Source organism: Polypterus senegalus, chromosome 8 (genome assembly GCF_016835505.1).
Source record: "Polypterus senegalus isolate Bchr_013 chromosome 8, ASM1683550v1, whole genome shotgun sequence".
In the NCBI taxonomy this organism is placed as follows: Eukaryota; Metazoa; Chordata; class Cladistia; order Polypteriformes; family Polypteridae; genus Polypterus; species Polypterus senegalus.
Window position 1 is genome coordinate 178227611 of NC_053161.1, and position 26931 is coordinate 178254541.

The 26931-nt window shown below is 40.8% G+C and overlaps 1 protein-coding gene across 2 annotated transcripts in view; it reads right to left on the bottom strand.

Moving 5' to 3' along the window:
• Positions 1-7902: 7902 nt before the first annotated feature.
• Positions 7903-26931, bottom strand: part of LOC120534509 (gastrula zinc finger protein XlCGF7.1-like) — a 40518-nt gene continuing 21489 nt past the window's right edge. The window contains exon 3 of one of the 2 annotated variants that reach the window (XM_039762112.1): positions 7903-9079. In XM_039762112.1, coding sequence (XP_039618046.1) covers positions 8550-9079 — 530 coding nt within the window. In that variant the 3' untranslated portion in view covers positions 7903-8549. Of the gene's footprint in view, positions 9080-16274; positions 16680-26931 lie in introns of those variants that run through there. The other variant, XM_039762113.1, reaches the window with a different exon arrangement.

Below are 26931 nucleotides of genomic sequence, written 5' to 3' on the forward strand. Positions count from 1 at the left end.
AACAGAAAATGATGGTCAAGCAGCAGTCTTAGCATTGAGAAAAACAGAAAGGACTGCATAAGGCAGTTATTGGTTTGGAGAAGGATTATAATAGAGTGCCGCATCAAGGGCTCCGGAGGTGCATGAGAGAGCAAGGAGGACCAAATCAATAAACAGCATGTGTAAACGTTTCTGTTTTTCTAGATGCTTCTCTATGAGCGCTCTCTCAATGGAAAAGCTGCATTAGTCATTCCTGTCCCTGACATAACACCAAACTGCCCATCCCTTATGGTGGTCTGCTCCCTAAGCCTTCACTTTCCTAAAAGGTCCTGTAGGTTCACAGTGGCTGTGGGTTTTTGCTTCAGCCAAATTTTTAATTGGAACCCGTTTTATATATTACTTAAGAAACGTGTTTTTTGGGCTTAGCATTAGTTAACTCGTTTGTTACAATTCCAAACTGTAAATTGTCTAATTTGATTAAAAAAAGCTGTTTTCAAGTTATATATATATATATTTTTTTAACCAGTCATCAGCTAATAACGAGATGCAAATAACAGCAGCTTTCCAGCGCACGTGCTTCCACTGAAACCAGAGTTCATGCAATATAATGAAGTACCGTATACAGGGAGTGCAGAATTATTAGGCAAGTTGTATTTTTGAGGATTAATTTTAATATGGAACAAACACAGTGCTATCAGTCAATCCAAAATGTTAATAAACCTGAAACCTGAATGTTTCACAACGGAAATGTGAGTGTGAACATCATCAGGGGAATACATATGTGCGCACAGTTATTAGGCAACTACTAGTGTGCAGATTTATTATGCAACTAAAGGAAAAATGAAAATTTTCCCATCTCACTTGTTTATTTTCATCTGTTATAGTGAGAATAATAAACAAACACCTCAAAATTTACAAATAAACATCTCTGACATTTAAAAAAAAATCAATCAATCAATCAATGACCAATATAGCCACCCTTCTTTCCAATAACAGTCATAAGCCTTTCCATTCATGGAGTCTGTCAGTTTCTTGATCTGTTGACGATCAGCTTTTTGTGGAGCAGTGACTACAGCCTCCCAGACACTCTTCAGAGAGGTGGATTGTTTTTCTCCCCCGTAAATCTAGCGTTTAAGAAGTGCCCACAAGTTCTCGATAGGGTTTAGGTCAGATGAGGAAGGGGGGCCATGTCATTATTCCTTCATCTTTAAGGCCTTTACTGGCTGGCCACACAGTGGAGAACTTCGATGCAAGTGATGGAGCATTGGCCTGCATAAAAATCATGGTCTTCTTCCTGTATCACTGTTTGAAAAAAGTGTCTTCGAAAAACTGGCAGTAGGTTTGGGAGTTGATTTTGAGTTCATCTTCAATGCAAAAGGTCCAACTAGCTCATCTTTAAAAATACCAGCTCATACCAGTACCCCACCTCCACGTTGGAGTGGAGCTCTGTGCCCATTACTGATCCACAGGTCCATCCATCTGGTCCATCAAGAGTCACTCTCATCTCATGGTCCATAAAACCTTTGAAAAAATCTGTCTTCAGATATTTCTTGGCCCAGTTTTGACGTTTCAACTTATGTTTCTTGTTCAGTGGTGGTTGGGTTTCAGCCCTCCTTACCTTGGCCATGTCTTTGAGCACTGAACACCTTGTACTTCTGGGCACTCCAGGTAGGTTGCAGCTCTGGAATATGAAAGTACTGGAGGATAATGGGTTCCTGGTAGCTTCACGTTTGATTCTTCTCAAATCTTTGGCAGCTAATTTGCGTCTTTTGTTCTCAACACGTTTCTTGCGACCCTGTTGACTATTTGCAACAAAATGTTTGATGGTTCTGTGATCACACACCAATATCTTAGCAATTCCAAAAGTGCTGCATCCCTCTGAAAGACTTTTTACAATTTTTGACTTTTCAGAGTCAGTTAAATCTCTTTTTTGGCCCATTTTGCCTGAGGAAAACTAGCTGCCTAATAATTCTGCACACCTTGATATAGGGTGTTGATCTCCTTAGGCCACACCCTCCCTCATTACACAAATACACATCACCTGACGTGCTTAAATCCAATAAGCATTCAAGTTAATACAGCTTGGAGTTGGAATATACGCATAAAAATGATGGTCAAAATACTCACTTGCCTAATAATTGTGCACACAGTGTATACTCGCATTTAAGTTCCCCCATGTACAGTGGTGTGAAAAACTATTTGCCCCCTTCCTGATTTCTTATTCGTTTGCATGTTTGTCACACAAAATGTTTCTGATCATCAAACACATTTAACCATTAGTAAAATATAACACAAGTAAACACAAAATACAGTTTTTAAATGATGGTTTTTATTATTTAGGGAGAAAAAATCCAAACCTACATGGCCCTGTGTGAAAAGTAATTGCCCCTTGTTAAAAATAACCTAACTGTGGTGTATCACACCTGAGTTCAATTTCCGTAGCCACCCCCAGGCCTGATTACTGCCACTCCTGTTTCAATCAAGAAATCCCTTCAATAGGAGCTGCCTGACACAGAGAAGTAGACCAAAAGCACCTCAAAAGCTAGACATCATGCCAAGATCCAAAGAAATTCAGGAACAAATGAGAACAGAAGTCATTGAGATCTATCAGTCTGGTAAAGGTTATAAAGCCATTTTTAAAGCTTTGGGACTCCAGCGAACCACAGTGAGAGCCATTATCCACAAATGGCAAAAACATGGAACATTGGTGAACCTTCCCAGGAGTGGTCGGCCGACCAAAATTACCCCAAGAGCGCAGAGACGACTCATCCGAGAGGTCACAAAAGACCCCAGGACAACGTCTAAAGGACTGCAGGCCTCACTTGCCTCAATTAAGGTCAGTGTTCACGACTCCACCATAAGAAAGAGACTGGCCTGCAAAAACGGCCTGCATGGCAGATTTCCAAGACGCAAACCACTGTTAAGCAAAAGAACATTAGGGCTCGTCTCAATTTTGCTAAGAAACATCTCAATGATTGCCAAGACTTTTGGGAAAATACCTTGTGGACTGATGAGACAAAAGTTGAACTTTTGGAAGGCAAATGTCCCGCTACATCTGGCGTAAAAGGAACACAGCATTTCAGAAAAAGAACATCATACCAGCAGTAAAATATGGTGGTGGTAGTGTGATGGTCTGGGGTTGTTTTGCTGCTTCAGGACCTGGAAGGCTTGCTGTGATAGATGGAACCATGAATTCTACTGTCTACCAAAAAATCCTGAAGGAGAATGTCCGCCATCTGTTCGTCAACTCAAGCTGAAGCGATCTTGGGTGCTGCAACAGGACAATGACCCAAAACACACCAGCAAATCCACCTCTGAATGGCTGAAGAAAAACAAAATGAAGACTTTGGAGTGGCCTAGTCAAAGTCCTGACCTGAATCCAATTGAGATGCTATGGCATGACCTTAAAAAGGCGGTTCATGCTAGAAAACCCTCAAATAAAGCTGAATTACAACAATTCTGCAAAGATGAGTGGGCCAAAATTCCTCCAGAACGCTGTAAAAGACGCATTGCAAGTTATCGCAAATGCTTGATTGCAGTTATTGCTGCTAAGGGTGGCCCAACCAGTTATTAGGTTCAGGGGGCAACTACTTTTTCACACAGGGCCATGTAGGTTTGGATTTTTTTTTCTCCCTGAATAATAAAAACCATCATTTAAAAACTGCATTTTGTGTTTACTTGTGTTATATTTGACTAATGGTTAAATGTGTTTGATGATCAGAAACATTTTGTGTGACAAACATGCAAAAGAATAAGAAATCAGGAAGGGGCCAAATAGTTTTTCACACCACTGTATAAGTCAGTTGCTTGATTTTACTGTATAATTTCTGGTATTTTATAATGTTGGTCGTATAAGTCGAATGTGTAAAACTCACGCTATTGGTCCAAGAGATAATGATATGCTAATGCCCACCTGAGAGAGTAACCACGGAGCACACTGCCTTTTTTTTCCTATGTGTTGCGTCTACATGACCACACAGAAAATACCTGAACTATTCCGAAGCAACATTTGCACTGTTTAGTGTTTTTCACACCCTCATACACCTTTATCTTAAGAGCATCCCTTATCTATGACAGAAGAAAATATGAAGCTGGTTTTAAACTAAATGTCATTGGTGTGGAAAAAGAAATTGGTAACTGTGCTGCTGCAACAAAATTTGATGTGTCTGAGAAACTGATGCGAGATCGGAGGCGGCAAGAAGATGTAAAAAAATTAAGTGTCGCATTTTTGAACGGGTATATAAGTCGGGGTCTGATTTTATGATGGATTTTTAGAGTTTCAAGACCTGCCTTATACGCAAGTATATACAGTACCTGTGTTAATACAATGTTTTGAAGTAAAACATATGGATAACGTTCTCAGAAAACAAAAGATCAACAGTGTGATAAAGATTTGTCACGGAACAATGAAACACCAAGTTTCATTATCTGCTAGGCCTGGCTTCCAATTTCAAAACTGGTTGAAATGAAAACCTGAATCCACCACAAACCCCTAAGACCGGAGTGGAGTAGCCCTGCTGTATATTTTTCCACTTCCACAATCCTGAATATCCCCCTTCTCCTTTTAAATGAGTACAACCATACTATTCCTCTGGTATTCTCTCCTGTTTATAGATCTTCTGCACCAGATCCCACAATGCATCTACTCCATCTTCCCCTAATCTCTTCCTCTCTTCTGCTGGCATTTCATCCAGTCCTGTTGCTTTTCCAGTTTTTACTCTTTCCACTGCCACCTTTACTTCTTCCCTCCTTACTCTTGATAGTGGCCCTTCATTTGGGACGACTTCCACAAAAAACTATCCTTGGGACTTTCTGTGTTCAACAGCTTTTCAAAATGCCACTTCCATCTACAGTATTCTTGATTCTATCATGCTCACTGAAGACTACACCTTGCTCATCTTTCATCTGCCTTATCGGACAAAAATGCTTTCCATCTTGTTTCTATCCTTTGCTATTTTAAAAATCAGTCTCTCTCCACCCTTGGTCTCCAGTTTTTCATTCATCTCCTCCGTGTGCCTTTTCTTGCCATTGCCTTATTTGTCTGCCAATACTTTTCTCTATCTTCCTCCCTCCCTTCCTCCTTGGTACCATTTCTTTTTTGCCTCCTCCTTAACCTTTATCACACCCTGCACTTCTCTGTCTTGCCACCAATGGCTCTGTTTCCAGCTGGACTCTTTCAAGTCATCCTACCCAACACCTCTTCACCTACTCTTGGATTCAAATCCCTCTATTCCTCCACACTGTCAAATGATGAAACTTCATGTCAAACTTTCTCCCTAAACCTGTTCTTACGCTCTTCCTCTTTTAACCTCTGCCACTTTACCCTTGGTGCTGCTTACCTTGGTTTTATTCTCTTGCAGATTCTGATCTCCCAGTCCATCAACACCACTTTATGCTACATGGTCACACTTTTCAGCTTTACTATCTTAATTTATTTTCCTCTCTTTCAAATGAGATCCTGCACACAACAGAAAACTGTATTAGCCCTTCTCTTCCTCCTGTACTGCAAGTCACAAGCTGGTTTACGTTCTTCTTAAATAATTGTTGTTAACCATCACCAAATCCAACGCCTCATAATGATAATTCTCATCCTCCATTTACCCTCTCATTTCTCAACTCTTTCCCACACGCTCATTTACTTCAGCATCAACAATCACCTTTTCTCCCTCTTGTACTGCCCTAAGCTCTTCATCAATTTGAGCCCAGAGAACATCTTTCTCTTCCTCGCAGCCCACTTGACAAGCAAATGCACAAATGACTAATTGCAGTCTCACCAAGGACCACCTTCTCATTCATCACCATATCACATATTCATACACCGCCATTATACAAAAGGGATTGGGCCATTGTGTTGTGCAATTCATCTTGAGCTGTTGTTTATGTGCAACACACATACTGTACATACAGTATTATTGTGATGAGCATGTAAACGTTCTGGGAAGTGGAAAGGAAAAGTAATTAGTTAGGAGGAGCTGTGGGAAAACTAGTTGTCATTTTTACAGATTTTTTTATTATGGTCATATGATTGCAAAAGTGATTTATTCTTTTCCTGTTTCACTTTACTTTCAATACATGTCAGAAACACCTTCAAGTCCTTCTGTTGTATTATTTGTAAAGCACGGTAGTTAGGTAGTGTTAAAGAGAAGCTTTTAACAAACACACAGGGTATCTTCAATATTTATATCTGTTACCTAGTAGGTGATTTGGCTGGAATCTCACTCTCACATAAGGGTAAGTGTTACAGGATAGATAGAAAGAAAAGGCACTATAAGACAGATAGGAGACAGACAGATAGATGGATATGAAAGGCACTATATAATAGACAGATGTAAAAGACACTATGTAATAGATACAGACAGATAGATGTGAAAGGCAGTATATAATAAAGATAAATGTGAAAGGCACTATACAATAGATAAATGGACAGATACGAAAGGCACTATATAATTAATGGATAGATACGAAAGGCACTATATAATTGATAGATATATAGTGCCTTTCACATCTATACATCTATCTAATAGATAGATGTGAAAATCCCTATATAATAGATAGATAGATAATGTACAGGGTATTTGTCCCTAATGGGCAATTTAAAACTTAACAGAAGCTCAAGAAAGATCAATATTTTAACAAACCACAATCTCCCAAACACACTCAAGAATATCTGGCTTTGATAATAAGAGAGCTGCAGCCATCTGACCACAGGCTTTCAGACCTGCCCAGTTACAACCGAGACAGTCAGATTTAGCAGCTTGAGACAGGCTGAGGCCCGTTAGAGGACACTCCTGTCAGGTGCATCTCTTTTGACTCCTCCCACTTTCTACGAGCCGCTCCTCAGTTTTGCCGGTGTACTAATACCAATATTACAAAGGTCCTCATGTTAGTTTCAATTTCTTTTAGTTTCTGCTCTCAAACCAGTGGACTCGGCTGTTTTGAAACCTATATATTCAGCATTTATTAAAATTCTAAACTATGGAGGGCTCTCAGTTCTGCATCCAAACCACAGGATGGACATAGCTTTTGTTATTGTGATATATAATGTTTTTAGAACCCAACCTTTTTGCATGAAAAAATAAAATGTATCAATTTCCTAGGTAAAGCAACACATTGCATTAAAAGTATCTACCAAATATATTTAGTACATTTAATTGTACAATTAAACAAAAATAAATGTCATCATGTTTCTAGGCCTCATAATGAAACGTCCCAATCTATTGGAGGCCTTAAACTGTCCTGACTACTGCCGGATACTTCTCCTCAGTTATCCCACAGGTTTAAAAAGGTATTACCACTTGAATACAGCAGGTCCAGCTTGTTTTGACCACTAATGCGACATGCTGATATTTTTTATTTCTTCCAAAAGGTCCTCCTCTTGATTGAAGTCAACAGCATACTAGGGTCAGAATGATTCATCATTAGAGTATTAATAGTTAATTTATTGCTGTCGCTGAATTAATAAACATTAACAAAGATGATGTCATTTTTCAACTTTGAATTTGGCCATTCTACAGACTATCAAAATGTGTGATCCAGACTTTGAAATGCTAAGTTGTAATGTGCTCACTTTAACCTCAGTGCTCCTTCACATAAATCTCCAGTCCCCCTCCTACCTTTTCCATTGTCTGATCATATTGGATTAAATCTGCCCAGCATTAAATAGCATATGAAACAAGAAGTTTAAGCTGGCACTCCTTTGAACCAAAAATGCGAGTGTATCTGAACATGTTGGGCCTCCCCATGAAATGCAATAGTTCATATATAAATGTAATGAATTATTATTATTATTACTCAGCTTACTTAAAAGCAATCAGACATTCGTCAGTATATGGAAGTAGGACAGTTCTGGAATCTTTCCATTCTATTTTTCTCCTCACTTAGTTGCTCCTCCGATAACAAATAAGACAGCAGTGATCGCAGTGCTAGCAGCTGTGTATGAGATTATTTAATATTCTCCACTTTACATTGGGTCTCTTACATTCACAGATGCTGTAGCTGGGAGGTAGCCTTCAGATCCGTAATGCTTACCTTAGGAGTTCCCCCAGTCTCTCAGCTTGTTTAAAAGGAAGTTGAGTTGAGCTAACACAATAACAGCAGCATATGGGAAATTAAAAAAAAAAAAAAAAACTCATTTCAACATCTACAGTAACAAGCAAGAGTCAAAATCTTAACATTAATAAATATGGGGGAAAAAAAAGAAAGAAGAGCACTCCATTATTCATCATTTTGCCTAGTAGTACACCATCTCTGCTTTATCAACAAACTGACCTCTGGGCTATGCCCCCTTAATTTCTTGCTGAAGATGTGCTTTTGTGGTTTGATTTATTCCACTGTTATGTGGCCAGCAGTACTCTGTCTGTATCAGCACTGTCAGCAATTGCTACCACCATCACCTACTGGAGGGCAGAGGCAATGGGTGGGACACCTTTCTACTCTGGGAGACTTGCAGCCAGTACAACAGATTAATTTCATACAATGAACGTTTTGATATTTAACTTGCCCACCAAAGCCTACTAAGTCCTGAGGAGTCACTAAGGTTTGTCTGGTCTTGTTGTTTTAATTCTTACTCTTCAATTTACTACTTCAGGCTTTTCCCTGTCGTGAATCCTGGTGTGTCTCTGAAGAGAGCATCTGTCACAGAATTGTTTCCCACATTCAGAACAGCTGTAAGGTTTCACTCTTGTATGAACTCTTGTGTGGACTTGAAAATAGCTCCTGTCCGAGAACCGTTTGCCACATTCAGAACAGGAATATGGCTTCTCTCCAGTGTGAATTCTCATGTGGGTCTTTAGAGTGCTCATTTGTGAGAATCGTTTTCCACATTCAGAACAGCAGTATGGCTTCTCTCCAGTGTGAGTGATGCTGTGGATCTGAAGGCTGACCAAATGTGAGAACTGTCTGCCACATTCGGAACAGCAGTGCGGCTTCTCTCCAGTGTGAGTTCGCAGGTGGGTGTTAAGATTGCTCTTGGATAAAAAGCGTTTTCCACATTCAGTACAGCAATAGGGTTTTTCTCCAGTGTGAATTCTTGCGTGAGCCTGAAGATTCCTCTTCGATGAAAATGGTTTGCCACATTCAGAACAGCAGTGAAGATTTTCTCCTGTGTAGTGTAATGTTTAAGAGGAAAATGAAAAGACCCAATGAGCTCTAATTAAGTTTAAGTAACATCAAAATTGTTAAAATTCTAAACAAGCTTTTAAAAACATAAGTCACAGTAAAAAACGGAGATGCATGGGGGGTAAAGACTTTCAACTTGATAATTGTGTTAATAAAATTTACTTATAAATGATTTGAAATCACTTCAGTCTGGTGCTTCCTGACCTACTGACACAAGAAAGCCCCAAAATATCACACACCGTTCGACTCGCCTTGATGTCTGTCTAGCTATGCAAGACTTTTTTGCCCCTCTAGGCTCGAAAAGAATGGAAAAACACACTCAATTTTTAGGCCATATTTTGCACAGGAGATTCTTATAATAGAAAGCAGGGATGTCCAGTTCCAGTCTTGGTGAGTTGTAATAGCAGTTTGTTTTCTTTCTAACACTTTTCCTAACTAGTGACCAGTTTCTGTTGTTAATTGACTTCTTTTGCCTTCATTTTAAAAGACTTGGACCCTTTAATTATTTCTTTGTTCCTTAATTATCCATTCATCCATTATCCAACCCGCTATATCCTAACTACAGGGTCACGGGGGTCTGCAGGAGCCAATCCCAGCCAACACAGAGCACAAGGCAGGAAACAAACCTCAGGCAGGGCACACACTAGTGACAATTTAGGATCGCCAATGCACCTAACCTGCATGTCTTTGGACTGTGGGAGGAAACCGGAGCACCCAGAGGAAACTCACACAGACAGGGAGAACATGCAAACTCCATTCAGGGAGGAATTAGAAATCAAAAAATAATGATACAAAAACAAGTCAACACATGACCATCGTACAATAGTTGATAGAGAAGAAAGGTGAAGGTCTCAGTAATGTTGATCTGCTCAGGTCACCAAAACATTGTGACGGTGCTCTTGGGAAAAAGAAATTCAACAGTTCAGAGAGAAGCAACAAGCCACGGAATATTGTTAAATATTTAACAACAATAATTGACTTCTAGTTAAGGTACTGGTTGAAGTGAAAATGGTTTGAGTGTGAGGCCTCGACTGAGCTGGTCATCTGTTGGCTCACTTCGCATCACTTCACATATTTATGTTTGACTGCCATTTAAGGAAAAAAAAGAGTCAGTTAAGAGGCCAGAGTCCTAAAAACAAACATGGTGTAAGAGCCATTTCCTAGTTACGTAAGAATCATAAATGTTTTACAAAAATGATAATCTATGGGAGGTTCCTATAACCCCCATAAGTAGAACTGAATCGGTATATTCTAGCTATTTCCAACAGCTCTGAGTAAACATTATTCTCAGTTTGTGACCAGCCTTGCCATGTGTAAGGTGTAGAGGGCTCATGGTTTTAACCCAGGCCTTTCGTGCCTTTTGAGCTTTGCGTACCTTGTGTGCATGTTGTGTGCTAAGAAACATGTAAGACAAAGTACTTAATTGTAAGTGCTGCACTGTACGTTTAAAGCATACAGAAGAAGTTAAGAATCTTTGAGTGCAGAAACAACTAAAGTTTTACAAAAAAAGTTTAGAAAAGATGCATTTTTCCTTTTTTTTTTTGCCATTTATTCTACGTGTGTAATAACTTTTCTTTATTCTTGTGTGGATTGTTTGCTTTTAATTTTCACTAAATATTTTTAAAATGAACTTTTGGACTGAGAGATTTTTCGGCATGCGTTTTACCCGTGCTTGAACTCGCCTTACACTCCGGCAGCTACACATGACATTTATAAATGTAAAGGGAAAAGGGTCAAACAACAACAGAAATTGGTCAGGGACCATGAAAGTGGGCAAAAAAGAAAACCTTCACCCACTGTTGCTCTCCAGGGTTGGAGTTGGACAACCCTGATATACAGTGAACTAGTCGCCCTCCTCAGCAAAAATGATTAGAAGAACTTGGAAGTTGTGCATACCACACCAAACAAACCCCAGGGGTTCATTCCCTAACGAGATATGAGGGGTCAATGTTACTTTTTACAAAAGTTTGAAGAAAATGGGGATCAATAATACAGGCATGTGGGGGCAGTGTTTTAGACTATTTCAAGATCAGCGATCTTACTAGGGATCTACCCTTCTATTAACCTCTATCAAGGAGTGAAAAATTACAAATGTCTATTGCAATTAAAAAAAATAGTTAGAATTTAAATTGAAACACACATTTCAATATTTCAGATACCTGATGCAACTGTTCTTGTTTATTATTCTACCTCATGAAGTAAGTCATTGCATTTCTTATGAACACCCCGAATTAGAATGACTTAAGCCAACTCAGACTCTTTTATTTAAGATACCAAAAATAAGCTCTGCTGAAGGTATTTCAAAAGAGGCTTAATGAAAAGATGTGCAACAACCCCGATATTTAGCCTCCCTTTACATTGTATGTTTTATAGGTTTAATTGGAGATATTGGACTTTATTAAGTATACAGTCATGTGAAAAAATAAGTAAACACCATGAAATGTGTTATGTGGACATATCAAGATTTGATCTTCATTTTTTAATCTATAGGCAAAGGTGATAAAATATCAGGCCAAATTTACATTTTATTGGCCGTTGTATAATTTAAAGAAACAAAAGCAAATTTAACACGTGTAAAAAGTAAGCAGATCCCTATATTTATCAGCGCCTCAAATCTGAATTAGGTGCAAATGATCTGAACATCACTAGTGAGGATCTCCTCTGAACTACGCAAATTTAAACTAACTGTGACATTTAGGTTATTGGTGAAAGTGTTTGTTACTTCCACGCCAAATCAAAAGAACTCTTTGAAGCCTTCTTTTGGGGAGTCTGGGAAGGAATTTCAAACGATTTGCAAAACAATTGGAAAATGAACCATTCCACTGTCTGGAAAATTTAAACAACTGCCAACTTGTCCAGGTCAAATCCCCTCAGCTTTAGCAGAGTTTTAGCCTGAGAGCAGAACAACAGGAACTGAAAGACGACCCTAAAATGTCCCAAATTTTACCACCGATACTCCAAGTAGCTCTTGACACTGTTGATGTCAAAGTGCTTGAGTCTACCATTAGAAGGAGGCTGCACAATTGAGAGCTACTTGGGAGGTGCGCTAGGAGGAAAGCAAAAACCAACATCAGGGCAAGACTAAAGTTTGTCCATGAACAACTAGGCAGAGGTCAGGACTTCTGGATCAATGTGCTCTGGGGAGACAAGGCAAAGATAGAATTACTTGGCCACAGTACAAGATGACATACCGTATATGCGCCAATAGAGGCCACCAGTGTTTATTTGCAAAACTAGCCTTGGCTCCCGGCGCTTAGAGACCGTCTGCTATTAGAGACCGGCCATTATTAACAAAAACCTTCAGAACGCAATATTTTTTTCGCACATGTCGGTACAGGTAGGTACATTACAAACAGCTACTTTATTTGAATTTCACATGCTGCATAAGACAGTTAAAGATAAATGGCAATGTCTTTCTGTACCTTTCGCTGCTATTCGTCGTCCGAATCCACAATGACAAGAAAATTCCATTTTAGCGGATACGAAGACAGCAGATCTTTCATTGTTACTCCCCCATCTGCCCAAAGGGTAAATTTCGTAATCCAGGGCCTCACAGGTCCAAAATAAGTAAATGCGTCCCAGGTCCAACGACCTATGCTAATCTCATTGACAGCAAAAACAATAAGGAATGTGCAGCTGGTTAAAAGTGATGAATCTTCGCGGAGACTCTTTATAGCAAAACAAATTTGTACCACTCTGTTTATCACTACCGTACAGTATTACGACCATATTTTGGTCAACCCGGCACGAAAATGAAGCAGTTTTAGAAACCCGTATATCTGGATTTCTTATATATGCAATGTGCTGACATTCACATGTATTACACACATCTATAAAGATACAGATGCTTACAACGTACGCTAGTAGGCAAATATCAAAGACCTGGCTACTGTTAGAGACCGGCTATTATTTGGCCACGTCCCCTCTGAAGCCCAGCGACAATAAGAGACTCTGCGTTTATTGGAGCATATACGGTATCTGGCAAAAACCAAAGAAAGCATTTGACCAGAAGAACCGGATACTAACCGTAAAGCATGTTGGTGGAAATGTTCGGTTTTACATAATTAGGGCTGCTTTGTTGCATCAGAACCTGGGTAGCTCAAAGAATCCACTAGGAATTCCTCACTTGAGGAAAATGCAAGACCATCTGTCAGAAGACTAAAGGTCAAATGAAAGAGGACCTTAAGAAAGAAAGAAAGAAAGAGAAAGAAAGAAAGAAAGAAAGAAAGAAAGAAAGAAATCTTGATACGTCTACATGTCAAAAAACAATAAATAAGGGGTGTACTTTCTTTTTCACATGACGGTACTTGAAGAGGCTGTTTGTAATTTCCTGATTGATAATGATGTGTTGAAATTATACAGATGGAATTAGTGAGAGATACTCTGGATCAGCAGATCTATAAGACAGACAGATTCAGGGATAAAGAGATTGAGAGAGAAACAGCACATAATTTGTTCCCAGCAGGAAATTTGGCATTTTACAGAAGCTCGATAAACATAAAGCAACAAACCCTCTCTCAAATGTACATCAGAACTACTAAAATGAAAGGAAGATGACATTCGCCAAACATTAACATATTTTTATATTTGAGTATCTTAAGAGCAGCTTATTTTTGACACTTAAAAGGCTGATCACAAATGGCTTATGGGTAACATATAGACCTTCTTTACATCGTATTACCTTCTTATTTTTTAAATGTTAAATGGTGTAATGCCCAGCCGGGACGCCGCTTCTACATACAATCCGGGGAAACAGTCATGGGCTGCACAATACCTCCCCCAGGTCGCTAGATGGCAGTCCCCCTGAGTGGCAGTGGTGCCTCAGATTCCTGCCAGGGGTGGCCACCAGGGGCTGCTGCAAGGGTTCCTGAGCCCGCCTGGGCAGTTCTTCAGCCACATCTGGAAGTGCAACTGGAAACGGGTGATCAAGCACCTGGAGCACTTCCAGTTGGACTATAAAAAAAAAACCCAGCAGCCACCACTCTGGAAGTCAGAGTCAGGAGGAGGATGACAACGCTTGCTGGGAGGAGTGGTGGTGAAGAGAGTAGTGTGCCTTTTGTTTTGGTTTGTGCTTGTGGGACTGTGCTGTGGCTGAGGCGTACGGGGAAGACGTCTCCCCCAGCTGAAGAAAAATAAATATTTTTACGTGTGCCTCCGTCTCTTTGTGCCCGGTCGGGCGCCTATATAGTGCCTTTTCTACAATGAGTATTTAACATGGCTCATTTTCAGGTGCACATACACACTCATCGAAACCAGGGGCACAAGTGCCTGGCAGCATTGGGCACAAGAAACAACACGACAATGGACGGGCACCAGTCCATCACAGGGTCCACTCATGCACGGTATTCCGATTTCGAATACTACAGTTGTGGAATTTAGAGAATAAGAAACTTATTTTTTTCCCTCCCAAAATTGTTTATTTTCTTACAAGGTCAATTATCTAAAACAGCCAGTCAGTGTGGTGTTTTGGGTCCACTGCTCTCTCAGCAGAGGCCCATTTTAGTTAAATGAATAATCACCGCGCTCGCAGCTTAGCAGGGGGGCGTGGTGGCTGTAGCGGATCTCGGGGCGATCTGCAGTGTGGGCATTTCTTACCTAAGCGCACATCCGTGATTGTTCCTGAGGCTGCTAATGTTCTGCAGCTGCTATGGCTTCCCTCAATATATAGCAGCACGAGTTGGCTAGGGAGAAGATCAAGAAGAAGAACAAGGAAAAGAAATAAAAGATGGAGGTGGCTAGAGAAAGCAGGACACAGGAGAAAGAGAGAGAGACGGTGCGGGTGAGCGAGCAAGCGAGCGAGTGAATGAACACTCGCAGGCAGCTGTAAGGAAGCCTGGGTGTTAAGCCAACACCTGGGAGTCGTAGTAGTGGTTGCTCCTGCTGAGTATGACCAATGAAGAAGAAAGACTGTCCGCATTAGGCCGGGATGGCAGCGGGAGTCAGGAGGCTTGGTGGAGAAGTCCTTGGTGTGAGCGTCCTGGATGCCAAGGATCCTAAGTCTCGGTCTCGGGCCTGGGATGAGTGCCAGACTGAAGCCAGGATCGGGAGGACTCCAGACCTGTTAGTGTGTATGTGTGTGTGTGAGAAAGGACAGCCGCAGAAAGATCGGCTCTCCTGTTCCAGGGCTCAAACGGGAGAGAACAAACAAGGAGAAGGAAATGGAGGTAGCTGGAGAAAGCAGGAGAGCGAGCGAGCGAGCGATAGAGAGAGCAAGCGAGAGGAGGCTCGCAGCAGCTAAGTAGGCAGCCTGTGTGTTTGGCCGACACCCGGGTGGAAGTCATAGTAGTGTTCACGCCCGCTGAGTGAATGAGTAGTGGGAGTGACCAATGAAGGGCGACTGGCTGCGCAAGACCGGGAAGGCAGCGGGAGTCAGGAGATTTGGTGGTGGATTCCACAGCGTGTGCGCCCTGGCCGTTGGGTGAGAACCAAGTCTCGCGACCGAAGCCAGAAATTGGGAGGCCTCCAGACCCGTGTTGATGAGTGAATGAAGGACAGCCGAGAGAGAGTGTCTCGCCTGCTGCAGATCCCAAATAGGATAAGCAGGTGAGACGCTAGTATAAAAGCAGCACCGGGCTTACTGATTTTAAGAACTGCTTCCAGCGTCGTTTTAACCTCGGGTTTAAAATATCGATTTGTGCATTGTTTTTAACCTCCACGATTTTCACCGTTTTATTGGATTATTTATTTGATGAAGACTTTTGAATCTCTGCACCATTTTGAACATTTTGTTTTTGTTGACTATTTTAATAAAGGCACTTTTGCACATTTATACATCATTCCCTTGCTATGTTGTTGCCTCACCGTCTAGCTCATCTCGGTTATAACTAATCGACGGCGTTGGGTTCAAGGGCTCCCGAATAGAAGGAGCAGAGCATGGAGCTGAACCTGCATCGTCACAGTCAGTCATTCTCTAACCTGCTCAGTCCTGAACTGGGTCGTGGAGGTCGGCTGGAGTCTATCACTGACGGACACACACACACACCTCAACCACACACTAGGACTAATTTAAGATTGGCAATTTACCTAAAATGCATGTCTTTGGACTGTGGGAGGAAACTGGAGCACCTGGATAAACCCACACAGACACAGGGAGGATACTCGGAGGACCCAGAATGCTAACCCTGGCCTATTTACTGCAAGGCAGTAGTGCTATCACTGTGCCACCATGCTGCTCATCATCAAAAATATTGTAAGATTTTATTTTGGGTTACTGTGTAGAAAAAGAACATCATCCACAGTTTCAGGGCTCAGCTGGCTCCTTCTCTCAGAAATTACACAGCCAGCGGTAGAGAAGTCTCTCTCACTAGTAGCACTTGTTGCGGGAATTGAGAGGATAGAACGAGCAATGCGTGCCAAGCTTGGAAACATCTCTGAATGTTCCTTCCACCAGTTTAGAAGATCGAAATGGTCATCTTCCGTAACCTTGAGTTCAATATAGGTGGAAACTTCATCATATTCACGCAAATCTTCATTGATAATGTCCTCAACATCAGACAAATTATCATGGAATGGTCGCCGTCTCTTCTCCGGAGGTGAGGATGGTATATTTTGTTGCTTAGGTGATCCATGCTTCTGTTTCAAGTCTAGAGGGGCATGGGAAAATCCCGATTACTAAAAATATTTTTGAAAATGCATACAGTTTAAATTACAATCTGCAATAATCACAACTCTTTAAATGTCACTCCCTATAAAAACTAAATTGTTAAAACTAAAATTATGTAGTGGATTCAGAAAGTATTCAGAGCCTTTCATGTTCTGCTTTTGTAGATTTATTTGTAAATGGATAAATTAGCCATTTTTGCACAAAAATATCTCGTTCCTTTAACTATTCAAACCCTTTGCTGTGGTACTCCAAAGTGTGGACAACTGCATCCACTTTGCTTTAATTCTGTTTGAGATGGGTCTACAACTTGAAAGGGGTCCACCTGCGGCAGACTAAATTGACTGGACATCATTTAGAAAGGCCCTGTGTATAAGAAGGTCTTACAATTTACATTGTGTGTCTGGACAAACACCAAGCTATGAAATCTAAGGAACCCTCTTCTGTAGACCTCCACAATCAAATTGCAGTGATAGCATAAAGCAATCTGTAAAACATGAGTGCTCCCTGGACCACAGTCGTCTCAAATATGGTCTGAAATAAAAGTCTGGAACCCCCAGGATTCTTCCTAGAGTTGAGTAAAGGAGCAAGAAGAAACTTGGTCAAGGAGGAGACCAAACACACAAGAGTCACTCTTGAAGAGCTTCAGATGTCTCTGCTGCTAAGCATTGGGAGAAACTGTCGGAAGGACAGCCATCTCAGCAACACTCCATCAATCAGGTGTGTTCCTTATTCAGACACAACAAGTTCAACCTGCTTTATTCAAATGGCAGCACCTTCAGACGTACAGCTAGACAGGGCTGACCACCTTACTGCCATCTATAGCCCCGTTATTGACTGCAGCAGTTCTCCAGCATCCAAGCCAGAAGTTCTTATGTGTGTTTCAGGGGTTGCTGTTTTATGATTTATATGTTATAAATAATAATAATACATTTCTCTTTCTCGAGCTTCCCCCTGAGGAGAAGTACATCAATCAGCCCACTTTTAGGTTGCTGAATGGCTTTTAAAGACCTTTCTGAGTGCATTAAGGAAAAAAAATTGACCTTATTGAGTAGAACTCCAAGCATGATATCGGACAGCCTGGCTAATATCTCTATGGTGAAGCATGGCGGTGGCAACATCATGTTATGGGGCAGGAAGACTTTTAAGAATTGAGAGACAAATGAATGCAGCCAAATACAGAGAGGTCCTTGAAGAAAACCTGCTCCAGAGTGCCCTCCACCTCAACGATTCTCCTTTCACGATGACAATGACCTGAAGCATACAGCCAAGACAAGACTGGAGTGGCTTTGGGACAAGTCTCTGACTGAAAGAGTGGCTCATGCGATGCCCAAACTTCAAAAAAAAAAAAACATGTGGAGAGACCTAAAGATTTACATTCACTTCCCATCCAGGCTCACGTGAGAGGATCTCCTAGGGCAAATACTGCCCAAATCCTGGTGTGCAAAGCCGATAGAGACTTAACCAGGAAGCCTGGCATTGTTGCGAAAGAGGCTTCTACAGAGTATTGAATTAAGGGTCTGAATACTTCTATGAAGGAGAGATTTCAGTTTTTGACTTTTAATAAACTTGCATATCTTCCTAAAAAGAGGTTTACACTTTGTCATTACAGGTCATTAACAGTGATTAGTAAACTCCATGGTGTTCGCTTCACCTCGAGTTCGGAAAAATCATGGAAGTGTTCACAAATATTGTTGAACTCCATGAAATGCATCAAAGTCAAAAGGGGAAGGACTAACTGAACTAGATCTGACCAGATAATAATGGTGCAGTCATCTTTAAAGTGTCTCTAAGGTCTACAGAAACATCTGCCAGCTATACTGGACCGATTATTATGGACAAAAACGTAACCTTAGCTGTGCATCAGCAGTGCCAACTAGATAGAGATAGATACTTTATTAATCCCAAGGGGAAATTCACATGGTACTACTGTACCACCATGAGATCAAAGAAGAAAGAATGCAGACAGACACCCACAATCACATTTGGTCAAAACAAACCATAGTCAAAAGTCAGAAAAACATATGTAGGTGTTTGAAAAGGCGGAAAATTCAAAGTGGCTTGTCATAATTGAAGCCGCTGGCTCGTTCCGTTTTTTTCATGGAGCAGCAACTGCAAAGGCTTGGCCATCCATTGTATGAAGTTTGGTCGGGTGGGGGTGGCAAAGGTGATACGTATTTGCAAAATTGAGGTTTCTTGTAGTGGATTGTAATATAAGAAGTTCCTTAAGGTATTGTGGACCATTTCCATGGATACACTGTTGAGTGAGCAAATAGAGTTTGTATGCAATATGGAGGTGAATTGGGAGCCAATGAAGTGACCGAAGGACTGGTGAAATGTGTTCATATTTCTGCACCCTCATCAGGACACTTGCAGCACTATTTTGAATTAGTTGGACCTTTTGAAGGCTCTTGATGGGGATCCCGATGAGGGGTGCATTACAATAGTCCAGCCTGGAGGAGACAAAGGCATGAACCAACTTTTCAGTATCACAAAGAGAAAGGCAGGGACGGAGTTTGGCTATGTTTCGAGGATGAAGGAATGCAATTTTACAAATGTGATAGACATGCGAATCAACTGACAGATGGGAGTCTAACTTGACAACCAAATTAATAACAAAAGGGGAGAAAGTAATGGAAAAAGGAAACTGACCTGCACATTTTGGTGATAAGCAGAGATAACTTACCACCTATGCTGTATATGTTTTATAAAAAATAAAAATTTTGAGAACCTGCATTATTTACTTGACTGTTCTACCACTAAGTCCCACAGAGTATGTAACACAAATGATCAGATTTATATCCCCCTTGAGCCTGAATGGTCCCATCTAATGATGGCTGTTACAGTTCCAGAAGATGTTGTGCTGGCCTTGAAAAGCATTATGGGGTGCTGGGGGGAAAAAAAAAAGGCTGAACTATCAGTAAATAATTTGACGAAAAAGGGTGAACGTGAAAACAGCATATTCACTGCGAATAAAGTTTTGGAGAAATTAGCCGATTAACAATAGTTTTTAAGTGTAGACCGATTGGCAAAAATGGAAAACTGATCCATTCAAAATGAAATCTAGAACACAATAAAGTCTCCTGGAAAGCTGAAGTAGTCTGAATACTTTCTGAATCCATTAGGTTTTTGTTATCTGGAAGGCTTAAAAAGCGCCTACGTACCTTTAATAAGGCGTTGAATTTCGGCATGTACTTTCCCCACATCCTCTTCTTCTGGAAGCAGCTTCAAGCTTTTCAATTTCGGGTGCAAAAACATTGCTGTTTTGTGCAGGATGTGAATCTCAAACTTTGCAAGCAAAATTTTTAAACATTTATCTTTTAAGGAGGATAATGTCAGATTGTCACTGGAAGAAGGCTGGAGGTGTCGTCTGAGTCGCTCAAACCACACAATGGTCAGGTGAAGAGTCGGCGTTTTGGAGGACTCAAGTGCCAGTGTTGCCTCCTTGAATCGCTGGAGAGATGTCACAATTTGAGCTAACGTTTCTTCGCTCAAGTCATCTAAGAGTCTCCCATCCCCTTTGTCTTCCAGAAGAGTACGAATGTCACCATATTGGCAGCGTATAGATTTCAAGCACTGTGTGAGGAGAATCCCACCTTGTTTCAATGAATGCTTTGAGTGTCGTTTGCAGGCGATGTTGCAGATTTGTTTGGTTAAAATGAGTCACGAGTGACGTTGCCCCAGTAAGAAGTCCACAGATTTCTTCCCCAAATAATTCATCAGTATCAATTTTGCTGAAAGCTTCATTTAGGACGGTGTTGATGACATGGGCAGCACAATTTAGTCTAGTAACTCTATGCAGGGCAGCTACAATGTTGGAACCCTTCTGTGTCACATAAACCAGTTTGGAAAACAAATCATCTAAATGGTATTTCTGTAGTGCCTGGACAATGGCCGGTTTAATCATATCTGGAGTTTTTTGTAGTGTACCATCCCATTTCTCCGTAGTAAGCACTCGCTCCCATCTATCATTGATGCAATGCACGGTCAGACAAAGATAACCAATTTTCGGAAAATCATCTGTCCACATATCTAAAGTGATTGCGCCGCTGTTCTCAATTAAACTTTGTCTCGTCTCTGGAATTATGGTTTGGCGAATGTCCTCTGCATATTTTGCCGCTCTTTGATATACAGTCATTGGATCTGCTAATAACGGGGAGGCATCAACACGACCAGCCCTGACCCCAATGTCAATTAAACCTTGTGCAAGAGCGGTGAACCCTCTCCCGCCTATGGTTTCAAATGATTTAATATCTCTGCAAACAAATTCCAATGCTAACTGAGTGATCATTTCCTTCTCCTTATTTTTTGGCCTTTTAAGTGCATCACTTAATGGATAAAAATGTTTAATGGGTGGCTTTCCATTTGCCACAACCGCCTCGCAGCAAGGGATATGTTTTTTCATTGACGACGTACCTACTTTATGGCTGTCATAAACCAGCACCTTTCGGCCCTTTTTGCAAGCCGTATATCCTTTTATATATTTTTGTTTTCTCTATCAGTAATAACACCAAAGTGTCTCCATACATCGGATCTAACACGTGAAGAATTATCTGTGATTTGATATTCTCCTGAGACTAGTTTTGCCCTAATGCTATCCGCCATACTGCTTCGATCAAGATGCTGCAAGCGCCAGAGGCTGGCGATTGGCTTTCCTATTGGAGAGCGGGGTGAAGGGGCTTTCTTTCCCTCAATACCCCGTCGTGGATGACGCCCCATGGCTCCTGGTGTTGACTAAGCACGCCTGTTGCACTGTCAGAGGGAAGAGAGAAAAACATTACATTATATGGTTTTTAAAACCCGTATTTTCAAGATTTTTGAATTGCACTCAAACCTGCCAAAAAAATAACTAGTCCCAAAATTACCCAAATTTGTATTTCGCGGGACCAGATATAGGAGTCTTATTTCACATCACACTGAAATGTGGTTTGCGTATTATAAACCAGGGGTCGGCAACCTATGGCACCCGAGGCAAACAGAATGATTTTCAATGGCATTCTGATTGAACTATAGTAAAAAATTATATTTTAATTATAGTGCACACATTTACGCCCTCACCTACATTTGTGTATTAGACTCGCATGTAAATGGAAACCATGCGTTCAGTGCCGGCCGTGGTACATTAAAACAAACCTCGTTGTTATATTTTAACGAGAGCGCACATGCGTTCGCGCTCCGTGTCTCCACCTACATTTTGAGTATGTGCTCAGTGCCGGCCATGGGATGTTAAAACAAATCTCTTGTTATTATCAAGTCATTTGCTGCCCTAAAAGGACTCAAAAGACAAAAAAACTTGATGTTTGCTCTTTTCAAGACTCTTGGACAAATGAATATGGATGGATTTGTACAGCAAAAGGATTGTGCTGTGTGTGTTATGCTGTGAAAGTGTTGTGTGTGGTACGTCAAGTGTACAAAGACATTATCAAACTACACATCAGTCCACGTTTAAAAACGGAGGAGGAAAGTGCTATAAAAAGGGCTGTTTCTGGCTTTAAGACACAAACTGATCATTTTAGTCAAATGATTGGAACCAAAAGTAAAGCCAAAAAATGTAGTTATCAAAAAAATTGACAAAACATCCATCCATCCATTTTCTAACCCGCTGAATCCGAATACAGGGTCACGGGGGTCTGCTGGAGCCAATCCCAGCCAACACAGGGCACAAGGCAGGAACCAACCCTGGGCAGGGCACCAACCCACCGCAGGACACACACAAACACACCCACACACCAAGCACACACTAGGGCTAATTTAGAATCGCCAATCCACCTAACCTGCATGTCTTTGGATTGTGGGAGGAAACCGGAGCGCCCGGAGGAAACCCACGCAGACACGGGGAGAACATGCAAACTCCACGCAGGGAGGACCCGGGAAGCGAACCCGGGTGTCCTAACTGCGAGGCAGCAGCGCTACCACTGCGCCACCGTGCCGCCCCTTGACAAAACATTCTTTTCACATATGATCCTATGTATTTTAAAATACTGAATGACCAATAATATAAGATCTGGTTATAACTGGGCCAATGCTGATACTATATTGAACAAAATTGGTTGAATTATGTCAGCACACAGAATAACATTGTAACATGGGTTTGGCACGACACCACTGAAAGGTTGCCATCCCCCCGTTATAAACTGTGATAAAACAGCATGCATGAGTGAGTCCTGACAGTTGCCGATTATTATTTCAATTGGAAATCTCCATGAAGGCCGCCACTGAATAGTATATTTCTACCAATGTCAGAATTAAATTGGGGGCCAAAATACACGCCACACAGAACAATGTTGCCTCTTTACACAAAAGGGCAGGAGCAAAAAAAAAAAAAAAAGTCTAAAATATTTAAATGTAGAGAAAAAGCTACACACACACACACACACACACACAAATTGGGAGAGCTTGCACAGTCCACATGGACAACAACCAGATGTGGGATCAAATTGCACAATCTATAGAAGGTACCCACTGTCATGTCACACCACTTCAGACACAGGAACTGTTCAATTATCACACTGTATGTACTATATGGTTATAAATAGAATACCATGTGTGGTAAAATTAAATAAAATGGTAATTACAACATAATCCCATGAAAAAAGTACAGTGATTATATGTATATACATATACACATACATGCATAAGTGAGTCCATATAGGCATGAAATTCAAAATCATTTTGTTTTGGATCAGTAATGTATTTAATATTTAAATATTACAAGTTTTACTTGAAAATGTTCACATTTATAAAGATTTTGAACATTGGGACTTTTCCAAATGGCTATTTTAATGCTAACCTATTTACTTCAGAATGTACCATGGTGCAGACAACGACATTGTGCAAAGAGGCAACACAAAGAATATTGCAGAAAAGGAACTGGAGCAATGAAGAAGAACGGTCACAGATAGAGGTCTAAACATTAGCAGCAAAAAGCAGAATAGCTAAGATTTTAGGGACAAGAAGAAGATGGAGAAATTAACCTCCAAAGAGAAAGGCTTCAAAGGGAGGAAAAGTTCAAATATCCAGAATCAACAATAAGACTATGGACGGCTAATAAACCACAGAATGAAATGAGGTTTGGAAAAAGGTTTTGAGAATGTTATGTGATTGAAGAATTAGTGCGACTTTGAAGAGTGAAGTGTATATATAAAAAAAAAAAAAAGAGTGCTCAGTTCAGCATACCGGACAGTTATTAAGGTATGTGAAAGAAAACTCAATGCTCCAGAAATGACGATGTTTGGATGTGTGGAGTAACAAAGCTTGATAAGGTCAATAATGAGAGAATCAAAAGGTAGAGCAAGTTGGGTAAATATAAGTAAATATAGAAGAGAAGATTAAAGTGGTATCGGCAATAAGAAAAGAGGGAAACAACGTAGGGAGAAGAATGATAGATACAGCAACATCGGGTCAGAGAAGAAGGGCATCACCAAAGAGAAAGTGGATGGACTGTGTCAAAGGGGATCTAACAAGAAAAGCGTGCATCAGGTGAGGAGGTGTGCAACAGACAAGAATGAAGGAGGCAGGTCAAATATGGGGAAAAGTGGGAAAAGCGTTACAAGAGGAATTCAGAATCTCGTTACTTGACAATCAAGACCAATGGGCTGAACTTTTTCCTATTGGTTAATTTCCTGTCATTTACTGTCTAACACTTTTGCCAGTATTTGAAACATGGGGGGCTTTGAGAGAATAATATAGTTATCTAAGGGTAACAGTTCGTTCGTATGAAGTGTTTTGGTATGCTGTCCATATTAAAATATAGCATTTAACTTAGAAGTAGCATGAAGGGTTAAGTAAGCCAAGGTTTCAGAATGTTCCAGATGATGATGAACAACAAGTAGTAAACTGGAAGACTTGATAGCTGTCACGTTCACAGTTTCCATAAAAGGATATGAGCTCAACTTAAGAGCTAGAAATGACTTTTATTTAGGTGCATAAGAGGTGTGCGAGCTAGTGAACCAATCAGAGTAAATGTCAGATCTTGTGTAAGCATTAACTCAGCCCTGAAATGTAAATTCAAGGGTTTATAAATATGGGATTGTAACTTTGCTCTATGGCACTTCCCTTAGCAGACTGCTGTGACGGGGAGCTCCCTCTTCATAACGAGAGCTTAAAGACGCATGAACAGGCATCCTCCCGTCTGGCTTCTGACTCAAAGAGGTCCTAGTTGAGGACAAAATTTCTCTTTCTGAATGTATTTTCAATGTATTTGTTCCACACGGCACAATGGCAAGGCAGTAGAAGAATGTGTGGGTTTCCTGCCACAGTCCAAAGACATATGGGCAAGTGGATTGATGCTTTGATCCTAAAGAGTGTGTCTGTTCACTCTGTGATGTACCGGCACCCCATCCACCTTGTGCCAAATGAATGCTGGGATATGTTCCAGCTGCACAGCGGCCCTGCCCCTAGATAAGCAAGATAGGAAAATGGATGAATGGATACTTTTGCCCGATTGTAGGTGGTGGGCTACCAAAGAGCTTTAGTGCTACTTTGCTTGCATTCCAACTGGGAGTAAGAGTTGTGAATGTTTTTCAAATAACTTAACATGTTACGGTTTGTCATTTTTTTTTGATAAACCTATTTTAAAAGCCTAATGACTCAGTTATACTTTTCAATTGGTATGATACACAAGAAACATCTAGCAAAACCACAAACTTACACAGAGGACAGATTCTGATAGTCGGATACTGTAGCCCTTCTGGAATGTAAAACATTGTTTGCAGTGTTAGTGTTTGCATTGTCCCACTCTCATTCTCGTCTCTATATTCATCCACCAAAAAATATCCACAACTCCTGCATGGGCTTCCCCTCTTTATGCGGTCTCTGAAAGTGTCCACCCATAGTCTTGAATTTACTTAACACTAGAATTACCAGAGCCTACGAAAAAACTCGTAATTCCGTCCCACCTTAAACTGCTTCTTAAATCCCTTCACACCTCTCCGCCAGCGCCCTTTGTCTTCTAAATGTGCTGATAAAGAGCAGCCGGCTATTCCATCCCCCCTACCAATTTAGAACGTGCACGAACTTCTCTCAGCTCATGCCTTGATTGAGTATCTGGGAGTGAAGTGGAGTTTTAGAGTGAAATAATAGATCGTTGTTTGGAACACACGCATTTCATGTCTGTTCCGTTTCTACAGTAATCTGTGTCAACACATTGTTAAAACAGAAACTTTTTTTATATTCTAGTAGTAGATGACAAAATGTAGGCATAAACTATATAATGTATGAAGCCTGAAGTGCAAATAGCAAAGAAACATTTTCACAAGTATAACACAATTGCACTTTTATTCAAACATATAACTGCAGAAACCAAAAGCCGCCTTAACATGCGACATTGACACCAGTTTACTGTTATTGACTCCGTGGCTCGATAGATTCACCCCGCCTGAATCAAGGGTGACGGGTTCGATCCTGCCCCTCCATTTTGAGAAGTAAACTGCTTACTGTTTTAGAATAAATGCATACATTTGATTTCAGTCTGTAACAGCCGGTGCAATTTATGATCTTTGTAAAGGTTAGCTTTCTTTTTATTCACTTTTCACTCTCTCAGTCGCGTTCAGAATCAATCCATACAACCCCATCTGACACGGCTGTTTTCACTAAAGACGCGCTTATAGCTCTGCAGTGTACCACGATGCATACTAACGCTACCCATGGTTCTGACACACAAACGCTGGCGAAGCTGCCTTCTTCGTGTCTCACCGTCACTTGCTTTTCCTTTTATTCAGTTTTATTGAGTGTTCCTGCCAGTCCCCGCATGTTGCTGTATGCTTTTTCTTTTGTACTCCAGGACAAGAAGGAAAGAATGGTAAAGACCAGTAACTTCGGCGCTATATGCAATCATCATCCCATCTGCCCGTGTCGCTCAAACACAGGAACATATATTGGTGTAAAAGTATAACAAAAGTGCACTTTTATTCAAGTGCACTTTTTCCATCGCCTTTTCCTGTAAGAAGCAGTGTACACACTTCTCTCTATGCTGTGGTTTCTATTACACACCTGAAAGAAAGAGACAATATATGTGAAAATATAATCGCACTAATGCAATATTATTTGAAAACGAACAGCGTCAGATCGGTGTGAATTTATGCAGGAACTGGAAATTCTCTGATCGGGACCTTCCCCAGGGAAGAAAGTACAGTGTCAGGTGCTCATTCAGTGTAATAGAAACCATAGCACAGAGAGGTGTGTACACGGCAACAAGTACACGTGTCGTAAATGTAGGAAGGACGGTCCTTGGGTGT